The sequence below is a fragment of the Crinia signifera genome, chromosome 9 (genome assembly GCF_055691185.1).
Source record: "Crinia signifera chromosome 9, ASM5569118v1, whole genome shotgun sequence".
NCBI lineage: Eukaryota > Metazoa > Chordata > Amphibia > Anura > Myobatrachidae > Crinia > Crinia signifera.
The window spans coordinates 155387146-155400160 of record NC_139225.1 but is presented as its reverse complement, the minus strand read 5'-3'; the positions used below and the strand labels follow the sequence as shown (position 1 = coordinate 155400160).

Here is a 13015-nt window from a genome sequence, read left to right as displayed (position 1 = left end):
GAGTGACAGGGAGAAAGTGGCAGCAGAGAGTGACAGCAGTGGGTGACAGGGAGAGGGTGTCGGAGAGAGGGTGACAGGGAGAGGGTGACAGGGAGAGGGTGACAGGGAGAGGGTGACAGGGAGAGAGTGGCAGCAGTAGGTGACAGGGGGAGAGTGGCAGCAGTCGTGACAGGGAGAGAGTGGCAGCAGTCGGTGACAGGGAGAGAGTGGCAGCAGTCGGTGACAGGGAGAGAGTGGCAGCAGTCGGTGACAGGGAGAGAGTGGCAGCAGTCGGTGACAGGGAGAGATTGGCAGCAGTCGGTGACAGGGAGAGAGTGGCAGCAGTAGGTGACAGGGAGAGAGTGGCAGCAGTCGTGACAGGGAGAGAGTGGCAGCAGTAGGTGACAGGGAGAGAGTGGCAGCAGTAGGTGACAGGGAGAGAGTGGCAGCAGTCGTGACAGGGAGAGAGTGGCAGCAGTCGGTGACGGAGAGAGTGACAGCAGTGGGTGACAGGGAGAGAATGACAGCAGTAGGTGACAGGGAGAGAGTGGCAGCAGTGAGTGACAGGGAGAGAGTGGCAGCAGAGAGTGGCAGCAGAGAGTGACAGCAGTGGGTGACAGCAGTGGGTGACAGGGAGAGGGTGGCAGCAGTAGGTGACAGGGAGAGAATTAAAGCAGTGGGTGACAGGGAGAGAGTGGCAACAGTGAGTGACAGGGAGAGAGTGACAGCAGTAGGTGACAGGGAGAGAGTGGCAGCAGTGGGTGGTAAGGAGAGTGGCAGCAGTGGATGACAGGAAGAGAGTGGCAGAAGTAGGTGACAGGGAGAGAGTGGCAGAAGTAGGTGACAGGGAGAGAATGACAGCAGCAGGTGACAGCAAGTGGATGACACATATATACTGTAGCATTGCAGATTTCTGGGCCCAGACCTGCAGTGCGCGGACTCCATTTAGGTAAAGTAAATGTAAATATCAGATATAATTGTGTGTTACCTATTGCATCTACCTCAAGCCAGCGCATTGCACACGTCAGCAGTGTATTCCACGTCCCCACCGTCTGGGGTGGGACAGGTGGCAGCACATGATAAATAGCAGAATATTCTACTGTAAATTGTTGACCTAAAATCTTTGGAATTTCTTCTTTTTTTTTTCCTCTCCAATTACGTTGAGTTTGACTAATCGGAGAATTACCTGGGCGCTCAGGCACGCCATAAATCTGCCTGTCCGCGTTTCTCCCCGGTCCCCACCTACAGAATGGAAAATGAACTGTGGCAGCTTCTCAAACGCCGGCATAAAATATTCAGATTAGTGTCAAAGTTGAGCAAAGCAAGTTTGTTTTAATTCCCTTCCGTCTGCTAAACAAGGAGGCTGCTAACTGGTAATGCTGCGCCGCTCCTTTGTATTCCGTGGTGGTGGTCACATGGCCACTCAGTGTACAGTACGCCATAATTAAAGGGGGCTCCTCATCAAACCATGATGTGGGGGAATTATAATAATGGACTGAACTTTGCAATCCATCTATTATATCTCTGCTACTGGATGCACTAATGTATGTAAGAATGCATATATCAGTATTGATTATAAATGCAGCAAACACTGCGAATTATCCTTCCGCCAGCCTGGATGCCTCAGTGATAATCTGTCCATAAAAATGAAGGTTTGTGCACATATATCCGCTACATCCGATCCATGTTAGTGTTCATCTAAAGGTGTAAATTCCATGTGAGGCGACTGCGCTGGAATATCCAGGAGACGCCACCCAGCGGCATATCTCACCTTCCCAAATCTCACTTCACTTTATTCTGAAGTGGGTGGGGCAGAGCTTGGGGGGGGGGGGGGGGGTCCCTCAAAACGCAGTGGCGGAGAGAAGCCCAGTGTAACACCAACTTTTTCTGACGTTATTATATTGCAAAACAAACCTGACCATTGGGTTTTAGTGCATGGGAAAATGCGGTAAAAATACAGACTTAGTGCATTTTCTCCGTGGCCTGTAACTAGACAGTTGGGAGCTGAGTGTCTGCTACAATCCTAACACGTCAGTATTCTGCCTATAGATGGGCACACGCCAGGCGGTTATGTGGTTCGACCCTGCTGAACAAACCATCATGTCGTGCAGATCAGCCAGTGAGTACAGACTGCTGTGGGCTGCGATGGCAGGATGCGGGGACTGACCAATAACGCGTGCCATTGTGGGCTCTATCATTCAATGTGTATGGTCGACAGACTTACTGCGACGTCTAGTTTGTACCCAGCTTAATTTACAAATGAGCAAAACAAGAAATCCGGGACTTAGAGTACAAAGACAATATAGGACATGTATAAGGTGGTGTAGCAATGGCTACAGGCGCGGTGGCTGGCAGGCGCTGGAGGTCTGCTGAGGCTATTGCTACACCCCTGCCAGGACTTGCAGATAGACGCCTGAGGACCCGTCGCTCACATAGTATAAATAAACACAAATGCTGAAAAATCAATCGATTGAAGTTCAGTTAAATATATAGTTAAAATCACCCCCCAAAAAAGGAACAGTCGCTGTGAGCGGCGCTCACATTTTTGTGTAGCTATTTTGAGCGTCTCTCACAGCAACGTTGGCACGCAAAGGGTTAAGGATGGGAGGGAAGGAAGCGGAGAGACATTTTTAATGTGAGCTAGAGAGAAAAGGGAAGGAGTATGGTATATAAGACAGTCTAAGTAAGAGAGGGAAAGCACATGAGGGTGCGAGGGCCCTGCTCGTGAGACATCTAGTTATAGATGACATCGTTAGAAAGGCAGACCTATGTACCGTAGCGCGTTTCCATATTGACGCTGCACTACCCAATGGCTGCGCATGCGTATCACGCTCGCACTGTGACAAATAAGCCCCTCGGTACTTGATACAGTAAATGACTAGAATCTAATGTAAGAAAAACTGATAATTGCAGGTTTTGATACAAGATGGCTGCATCTCCTGCTTCACTGTATATTGGCCAAAATCCCCCACAGATACCGGTCTGAGAGACTGTGAAAATAATCACTTTACAAGGTGGGATCTGATCGCATTACAGTGTTATGGGGGGGGGGGGGGGGCGTACAATTCTGCCACAAGCAGGAGATGTGACATATTGCATTATAACCTAAATCTATATAGAGAGTAACACAATAAGACCAGAACCCTGCTACGGTCACCGCTCCCCTGCAGTCATTAAGGCACAGGCAGAATGCAGAGGCTATATTTCTGATTCTAGGACACCTCACAAAAGGGCACCGGCTATTACGGCTTCTGGAAATATTAAGTTTAATTCCAGCGCACAAGATTTAGCAGATTTCGCTTAATGGAAGGGAGAAGAAAAGCCCTTGAAAGAGATAAGAAATTTGCTTAAGCTAACATTAAGGGGAGGGAGGCTGGATCCCAGCAGAAGCAGTCGCTTTATTACATCCTGAGGCTGGAACTAAAGGTCGCCCCCAATTAGCGCTATGGAGGCACCATGCAGAAAGTCTACAGCGCCTACCTATTGACGAATGTCACTTAACCAATGCCCTTTGCGATTCCGCCAGGTCACTGTACAGCGCAGTACGCAACGAGAGATACTCGGATTCAAAACATAAATAAAGTAAAAAGCCAGCGGCCTAATGGCGCAATTTCTGTGCTCAGGATTATCCTCCAATTAATGTAAAACCAGGGAGAGAGAGACAGAGCGAGTAATATTTGTAAAAGGTGTACAATACATTGGCAGAACCTCGTTACTCCTAATTGATGTATATTACGGCTGCAACGTTACGAAGCAGACCATCCGAGGTGGCGTCGTTTTTGGAAAATAAAAGTGGAAACGTGCAGATCGGCGGCTGGGTGATGTGATGGATTCACGGCGCACTGATGAGGAGAGTGTTTAATACAATAGATTTGTACAGACGGGCAAATGAGGAACACAATTAGTGTTACTGAGAATGAAATATTACTTAGTTACTTCTTGGTTAATGTTTTATTCATGTAAATAGATTTGGCGTCTCGGTCACTCGCGATGAGCGGAGAGATATCGGCGTGAGCAGTATACAGACGGAAGCTCAATTCCGGAGAACTAGATTTATATTCCTGTAAGATAAATACATTGTAACCTATCTCTGATTATCGTCGCTGCACTCCTAACGAGATTCCCGCAGGTGTTAATCACAGATATGGTTTGTATGACTTGGCCCATAATTCACCAAATTTTAATGATGCGACAGCTAGCTTTACCCAGGGATGGCTCTACAATTAGGCAGCTGCCTAGGGGTTCCAGAATCTAGGGGTGGACGCCCCTGAGTCTATCACAAAATTAAGGATGACTCAGAGAGGCGTCCTTGCTGAACTTATTGCAAACAGCAGGTGTGGGACTTCAAAGACTCCACCTCCACACGTTGAACAGAGGTCCTCAAAAGTCGGTATTGGTGTGTGGGTGGTGGCACTTGGCTTGGTTGTCAGAAAAACCTTGCACTTGCCCTGCTCTCACCGGCCGCAACTGCCCATATGGCATTTTATTGACCCCAATCACCCACATAGGTAGCCATATGTCTGTACTGCACCCCTGAATTCTCCTGAAAGGCGGGGCAGCTGTGGTCCACCGCTCCGACCACGGGCACCTTGGTTCATGGTTTGGAAGAGATGGTATTGGGATGGTGGCAGTTATGCCTGGTACACACCAGGATGACTAGGGCCCGATCCCCTCAATCTAGGTCCAATTCCGACCAATTGGAAGTAGATTGTGTGGTGATTGGGCCCTATTCTGTCCTGGTGTGGACCGATACCGATCTGATGCGCGGTCCCGCAGGTCGGTCGTTATTCAGATCCTACCTGCTGCAGGTAGGATCTGAAGAACGACCATACAGCCGGGTGCGGGTCGCCATTGGATCGGACCCGCTCACGGTGCACATCGTGAGCGTGTCGTCGTCCCCCCGCATCATCGTGAGCGGGTCTGAAAAAACACTGACGACCCGCTCACAATGTGCATCGTGAGCGGGTCGTCGTGGTGTGTACCCCACATAACTGCGCTCGGCATATTTTTCCAAATCGGAGTCTATGTGTTTGGTCAAGTATGGAAAAAGTTCAAAAATGCTTTTTCCTGCGTCAACCAATGTCGTGTCAACATATTGCTTACATCGACCGCTCGACCATATGTATGCCGAACCATTAACTGTTGACCTGGACATTTTAGGTGTGGTTGACATAAATCGATCCCTGGAACCAGGGGTATATTAAGAGAGGAGGGAGATCATGTGCAGTGTCTGTCTGTGCCTCCAGTAAAATGGTGCAGCGGCCATCTTTACCTACTGCATATGTGCAAAGTGCCAGAAAAACGGCTGCCACGCCATTTTCCCAGAGACCCGCGCACCGCCTAGTGCTCAGAGTCACTGTTTCTGCTGTGCGACTCCGCAGAGCTAAGTATTAAGGAAATGGGTGCACGGTGTGGGTCCCTCTAGATCCGGGGGCCGGTGTGACGCATTACCGATACGCCACTGCCTGGATCACATGCTCGCTATGTTGTTGATATTGTTTTCCAAATCTCACCCGGGCATAAACAGTATAAGATGCACTTGTTTAAACAGAAAAAAAAAACACATGAAAAAAAATCGAGCGTTCATTGAACTTTACGCATAATTTCAGTAGCAAACACTTTACACAGTTCCACAAGTACAAATGTCCTTTCTTCAGCCGCGGCCTTGAAGATGAAAAAAAAAGCTTTATGTGAAGAAAATCTCCCACATTCAGGAATTCTGCCTCCGGGAAAACAATGACCTGTTTCTGGCTTCAGAGTCTTCCTTAAAAATGATAGATGTGTCACATAAACTTACACTTTGTTCTATTAACTTGTCACAAACTTCCCTCTCAGCATAACACCTACCAAGCTTTTCCTCTCCCGCTTAACCGTTAACCCATCCGCACATTTCTGTCATTTAAGCTGCTGAAGATTGCCACACAATGATGTACACAACGCAGATGTTATCAGGCAGAACTTGTGGTATTATGACTCCGGTGTTACCATAATGTGCGCTGGTTTGTTGCTGCTATATAAATGCTAATTGCGATGACAAAGCTGCGACGGGAAAACGAGGTCAGGAAAATGGATGAGAGCGCGCAAAGGTCCAGGCACCCAGTCTTTCTCCAGCCGGTTGCATGTCATACTTCGCCCGGCATAATTAGGTCACAAAGCAATTAAGTTCACTCCGCACCCCCGTCGTGTATTTCCAGCGTATGAAACAGGGGAAATCAATGAAGAAAAACTTTCATTCATTTAAAAAAAAAAAAAAAAAGTTTAATTGTTTGGAATATTCGGTGGAGAACGGGTAAGAAATCTCTACAATGGCCTCGTTTTATTTTATTTTTTCACCGTCGACAAAGTTATGTCATAATTTGCCAAGCTGGGCAATGAGATATAATAAAACCAAATATTATAAAAGAAAAGGTCATCAAAAATGTATTAATTTAAGCGCCTTTTATTCAACTAGTAATTTAAAAGCAGAGTCATTTCCTTTTTTTGCTGTCCTAAGTGGTTATTGAGTTAGCGGCTTCTTCAACACTTCATGGAACTTTTAAGTGGCCATTTTTCTCTGCGTATAATTTAAGTGAAATTGCCAAGTTAAAGTGCCACGCTGTAATGAGGAAGGGTGGGTGGGGGGTTAACGGGGCTCGAGTTGTCCGCCGTTCCTGCATCCCTCCTCGTTTTTCCTAAATGTTGCGCTTATTTGAGCCTCTGAATAAAGGCAATAATGATGGGCCTCATTCAGAGACGTACGCAAGTATGTTTGCGCACAACTCCAGTCGGCGCAGAACCTGCGCACATGTGGGGCTGCAATGTCGCTTGCTGTGCCCCAAACTTGCATTTTGGCACAGTGACCGGTAGGGGTGGTGAATACCCGCTCACTAGGAAGCGGGTGCACACTGCCTAGCGAGCTGTTCTGAATCAGACCCTATAGTATTATTATAATTACCGTCTAGCAAACAATCTGATGAATACTCTTATAGTTATTGCTTTGTGCCCAGATGTAATGTTAGCAATGAGCAGTGCAATGATTAGCTAGAACTGAGGTCTTGGGTTTGGATCCCACCAAGGTCTGTGTTGAGTTTGTATGTATTATTTGTGTTGAGTTTGTATGTTCTTCAAGAGTCTGTGGGAGGTGAGAAGGGGACAGGGATGGAGGCGGGGCCAAGCACACACTAACTAGCCACACAAAGTAGAGGGTGGAGCTGCATGTAAGAGGACGAGGGACCCGGGGAGGGAGTGGATTATTAGGTCGCCAGTGTCCAGACCAACATTCAGTTGGTTGACCATGAAGTCTCACCAGTGAAAAAGGTCGACACATGAAAAGGGTCGACATGCACTGTTCACACGAGCCAGAGGTTGACATGGAAATGGTGGACATGTTGAAAGGTCGACGTGTTTTTCACAATTTATTTTCTTTATTGGACTTTTTCACGCTGTACGATGCAGGCCAACTACAATTGGGAATGTTTTTTGTGTGTGTGTGTCTATGTCGACATCTGTCAACATGGACCCCCTATTAGTGTAGCACGATCACTCGCCATGCTTCGGCTGGTGCTTTGTTCGACACACTTCACCGTTCCCAATGTCCCCGGCCAATAGTCACTGCCGACCTAACAACTGGGACCCCCTGGAGATAGGTGAAGAAGGGCTGTGGGGAGACACGAGGTGGAGCAGCCAGAAAGTGGTTGATCTCCAACCTGACAAAGCCTAAATGGGGGCCACACTGCACCTGGGATATGGTCATTGGGTCGGCCTTCTGTGCATGACAACATAATTACAGTGCATTCCACAGCACAGGAAAATTAATAATAAAGAAAATATTGCAATACGTGATTCCCATTCCTGGAGATGACAGTTTATCATCCTGAATGGATCGTAGGAAACGTGGGACCCCTCCCCTGCCATCTCTTAGGTCTCTCCCGCGGTCCCGTGCGTCCTGGGGAAACGAATGTTTTGCATCTTGAATTGAATATTTTTCTCCACTGACAATTGAGCTGCTACAATATTGGTTTCTGAACAAGGGATCTGCGGTTTCCTGGTACAAACAACACTCTCAGGTGGTTTCCCTGTGTTTGCTGGTGAGATTCAGCATTGCAGCGCATTTTAATATGTTAATTAATGTTTGCGCAGAGGCCCAGAGGTGTGTTCAGATCACCTGTGGCCTTTCAGCTACTGCGGAGCAGTCAGCTTCTGGATCGCCGGCCATGCTGATACTTATGGTCCTACAGTAACCTAAGCCTAACCTAAGGGTTCTCTCTCACTTCAAATGGCCAGGAGACGCGGAGTCCTGATATTTTGCACAGAACTTCGATAACCAGTCCAGTGGCAAAATAATGGTGCAAGTTCATTTAATTCATATTTATTGCAGCAGCATAATAGGCCGACGACATAGGACGTGACAAAACAAGACATTGGTAATAAGAGTGGTAAAAGAATTATCAGGGGTGGAGCAAAGTTTAAAGCTGCCATATGTCAGCCTTGCCCCCAACCGGTGACACCACTGGAGGGGCGGGGCTACCAGTAGGAAAGCCACCTAGACGCTCCAGTCTGCTCCACTCAGCATGGTGGTAAAAGTGGGGGTGAATGGGGTGGAACAGAATTCCACCACCTGTAATGGTAGGTGAAACTAGTTCCACCGCCACCATGGCCCTGCACAGTAATTCCAACAGAAAAATACCACCCACTTCAATAGATGATGCAGCCACATCCCAAATCCCTCTTCCGAAGGTCCTCCACCTGCGGCCCACTCCTACTGATACTCGCGTGAGTTCCACCACCTCAACCCCGGTGCGTGCCCATAGCCATATTTGCAGTACAGTAACAACCTCTGGACAATAATATACTATACAATTGCTAGAACAGGTGTTCATTGCTATGTTTATGATTACCTTATTTACTTCATAATGTCCTTTTCTATCCATATAAAGTAAAATATCCTACATACTGTATTTCACAGATTCCATTCTATATACAAGTGATGGAGTAAAACTTATCATATGCATACCGTACAGTATTGTCCTAGTCCTTTATTCATATATATGCACCAGCTGATAATAGGATAATTCGCTAATATTTCTCATTATGTTATGCAAACTCACATGATACAGGTAAGCTGAAATCTCCAGCTCACAAGTACATAGGGACAAAGACATTGAACCTATGTACCAGGCAGCGGAATTAATATCAATCATTTGGAAATAATTTTCCTAAAGTTTCGTAGTATGAAGGCGATATTTGTGGGGATCCTTTTATATGGGGGAAATGTATCGAACCTTCTAAACCGTAAAAGTCTAGAAGTTGCCGATCGCAAACAGTGAGCTTCTAATTGTGGCTGTGTAGAAGAGGCTGTATAGCCAATATCTGGGGTCTGATGCTTTGCCATGGGTTAGGTCTACACAGGTTCTCAAAGTCGGTCCTCAAGACCCCACACGGTGCATGTTTTGCAGGCCTCCTCACAGAATCTCAAGTGAAATAATTAGCTCCACCTGTGGATCTTTAAAAAAATGCATCAGTCAGTATTGAGTGCACCTGTTGGGTGTCCTGGAAAACATGCACTGTGTGGGGTGCTGGGGACGGAGTTTGAGAACCTGTGCTTTAAACTATCACACAGCACAGAGGAAACACAGTACATTAGCTGGGCCGTCCGTGCTTAACAATGATGAATGAATACAGCGCACAAACCATGCAGCAAAACCCTGGAAACATTACATTCTGGTGATTAATTGCAGGTCCTGTTAATCGCCCAGTATAGAAGCATATTATTAGATACTGTACAAACACATTATAAATTTGTTCAGTGAAATATCAACATAATTCACTCCTCCCCCGCTGAATTCTTGGTCATGAGCCGCTATCTGCCACTGTGGGCTTTTTTATGAGAATACTGATGGAGCAGACAGTATTGGAACATTCCGTTCACCTGGCTTATTGATGGGCCAGTACAGAAACAATGGATGACAAGTCCCAGCATGGAAGGGGTCAAAATCCCAAGGGTGGGAGGGATGAGGGAGCCTGCAAGTATAACTAAACACTTCTCCCTATACCTGTAGTCACTTCTTGGGGGAACAGCAACTAGCTAGAGGCGACCTGTTTGATTTCATGTGGAAACCCCCCCACTACAGAATGAGTACTTGGGTGTAAGATACAGTTCTGTCATTTTTTAATTCCTTTTTATTTCTGAATTGCATTTCTCTTGTGTGTACTTTTAAAATCATTGTAACATCTTGTAACCATTTTTAGCACTTAAAGCTCTGTAGTATTTCTAGGAATAAATAATACATATTCCCAGTTCTGATTTTGTGATTCTTAGGACCTTTAAAGCCAAAGAAGAGTGGTCAAAATGTTACCTTTGTTCTATACTGTATTGTGTGGTCAGGGGCAGCAAGGCGCCCTTGCGCAATTCGACAGCACTAAATCAAGCCTTCTGGTGGCGGCGTACCTCATAGAGGGGACTTGTGTGTCCAAAGAGAACCCCAGTCATGGCCGGAGCTGTTCAGATTGACGTATCTGAACAGGCGACCGGTGGGTCCATGACACCTTCAAGCACCAAAAAACTATAGAAAGCTTCTGTACTCATGGGCAACAAGTCAACAATTCCGAACATTTTGACATGGTATCTTTCGTTGTGTCAGCATTACATCACCATACTCATGGGCAACAAGTCAACAATTCCGAACATTTTGACATGGTATCTTTCTTCGTGTCAGCATTACATCACCCTACTCATGGGCAACAAGTCAACAATTCCGAACATTTTGACATGGTATCTTTCTTCGTGTCAGCATTACATCACCATACTCATGGGCAACAAGTCAACAATTCCGAACATTTTGACATGGTATCTTTCGTCGTGTCAGCATTACGTCACCACCCTGGGGCCTATTTAATGCATTTCAACTTCAATGTGAAGGTCAACAAAACCTACTGGACCCTATCATTGTGCCGCATGCTGCAAGTGATGTGATTGGTCCCCAGAGTGGTCACGACCTCGGTGATGTCACAATTCTCATGAAGACTCCACCCCCTAAATTTGGCATCCTCCATTTAGAGCTTGTGCATCACTTGTTGCTGAGCGTTATAGGACATGTAGTTCAGCATGAGCCTCTCGGACCCTCCTTGCCTGGGTATGGGTCACTAAGTTGACCCTATTTATGTCGACATGCCTTGGGTCAACCACTGAAGGTCGGCATGGCTCGGGTTGACACTTGGAATAGGTTGACATGGTTAAGTTTGACAGCGGTGGAAGGTCAACACAAGCAATAGGTTGACAATGGGAAGGTCCACAGTCAAATGGTCGACATAAGTTTTTCACGTATTTTTTCTCGAATGTCGACATAGTTGACATGGACACTGTTAATGTGTACCGCTGTGCTCCCCATTATTTGGGCATCATGATTCTATTCTCCCTCCACGCCCTAGTCTATGGTACGGTACAAAATACCATCCGTCGGCGCGTCAGCTGAAAAAAAAATGATGTCAGCCTTTTCACTATTGACCTTTCCATTATCGACCTAATGCTTCCAACCCCATGAACCTTTGCCATGTCAACCTTCAATGGTCGAGCCAATGCATGTCAACGAAATATGGGGGACCCTAATGATCGTATCCCCCATGGCGGACATGTGCGGTCACAAGGTTCTAGGACACATTGAAGTGTTTTTTTGCCTTAAATTAAAATGCGCAAACCTTTCTCATATTAACCAATGGGATAACTTCAAAGTGGGTGTCATGGATGCAGCTACAGGAGCTTAGAATTAAATGACCATAGTGCACAGGGAAAGTACTAAGATCATGTAACGGGGTCTCCCCCCATAGGAATACCCACGCACCAGATGATTCCTTCTTCTAAGCACAGCAAAAAGAAAAACCTCTGCAAACTGAGTCGATGTGTTGCATTGAAACGCATCATTACATAGCAAATATCTCATAGCAGCCTTTAAATATTTCACAGCACAGACACAGGCAACAAGCAGGGGCCTGTGATCACATCGGGGGACCCCGCCGCGTCCTCGCAGGGAAGAGAGGAGGCGGCCTTCTTATACAATGCGGCGCATAACGTAAGACAGTATCAGAGGCGCTCACTCACCGCTGGCTTTCGGAGTTCGTTTTCTGCGGTCCCTAAATGCGGCGCCTGACTGCAAGGCTTCAAGCAGGCTATCCATTACTCCTGTCTCCTCACCCTCTGTGAACGGGGAAAGACAATGCAAAATTAATCTCAGTGCAATTAAACTTGGACAATAAAGAGCGCACATCAATAGTCACATTTTCATAAAACGATTGAATTAAAAACATACATCAGTTAAAAGATTATAAATGCTGTCAGTCTGGGAGGACCACACACTAGTTTTGTTTATGAGACTCCATTAAACAAAATTCACTTTTTGCCCCGCTGTTTCTCTAACGCGACGGCCTTGTCTCTTTTATTATTAATGTACGTTGGGCACTCATATAAACATTGCTAAGTTGCTCTTCGCTTCCCTTCAAGTTGCTCCCGACCAAGTGGTTGATGACCTAATTTAATGAAATCAATCTTCAGTTGATCATACAGAGATGTTTATAGCTGCTAGGCTCCTGTATAAGTGCTGGCTGACACTATTTAATATCCTGAAATGTTGCATATCCGGCGGGAGGTCGGCTCAGACCGCGAGGCAACACTTATATAAGTATATAAAGAATAGTTTCATAACTTCTGATAAGTAAGACAACTGTCAGCTGCGATTGACTGACGTCTGTTTTGGAGCCTTATGGATGAAAAACAGCATTTTCTATATCCCCCTACAGTACTTTGCTAACAACTGAAACATTGCTTCAATAGTGTAAACATCAAAGACCAGTTTTCTGCCAGGTTCCATTGTACTGAATAGTCAAGATATGGCAATTAAGACCGTGGCTTACAATCAGCTATAATAAGTACTTTATATCCACCATAAAGAAACAGAAACAAGAACATTAATAGTTTGCTTAATTAGTTCTATGCTACATCCATCACGCGTTCAAATGATGTTCCTCTGATTTGGCCTTGGGGCAGGGTATAGATACATCCATCATC

At 46.1% G+C, this 13015-nt stretch overlaps 1 protein-coding gene across 1 annotated transcript in view; it reads right to left on the bottom strand.

Moving 5' to 3' along the window:
* The window catches only part of LOC146036361 (protein diaphanous homolog 2-like), a 218367-nt gene that overhangs the window by 124660 nt on the left and 80692 nt on the right, over positions 1-13015 (bottom strand). Inside the window, exon 3 of the mRNA XM_083160325.1 lies at positions 12053-12148. Coding sequence (XP_083016451.1) covers positions 12053-12148 — 96 coding nt within the window. The remainder of the gene's footprint in view (positions 1-12052; positions 12149-13015) is intronic.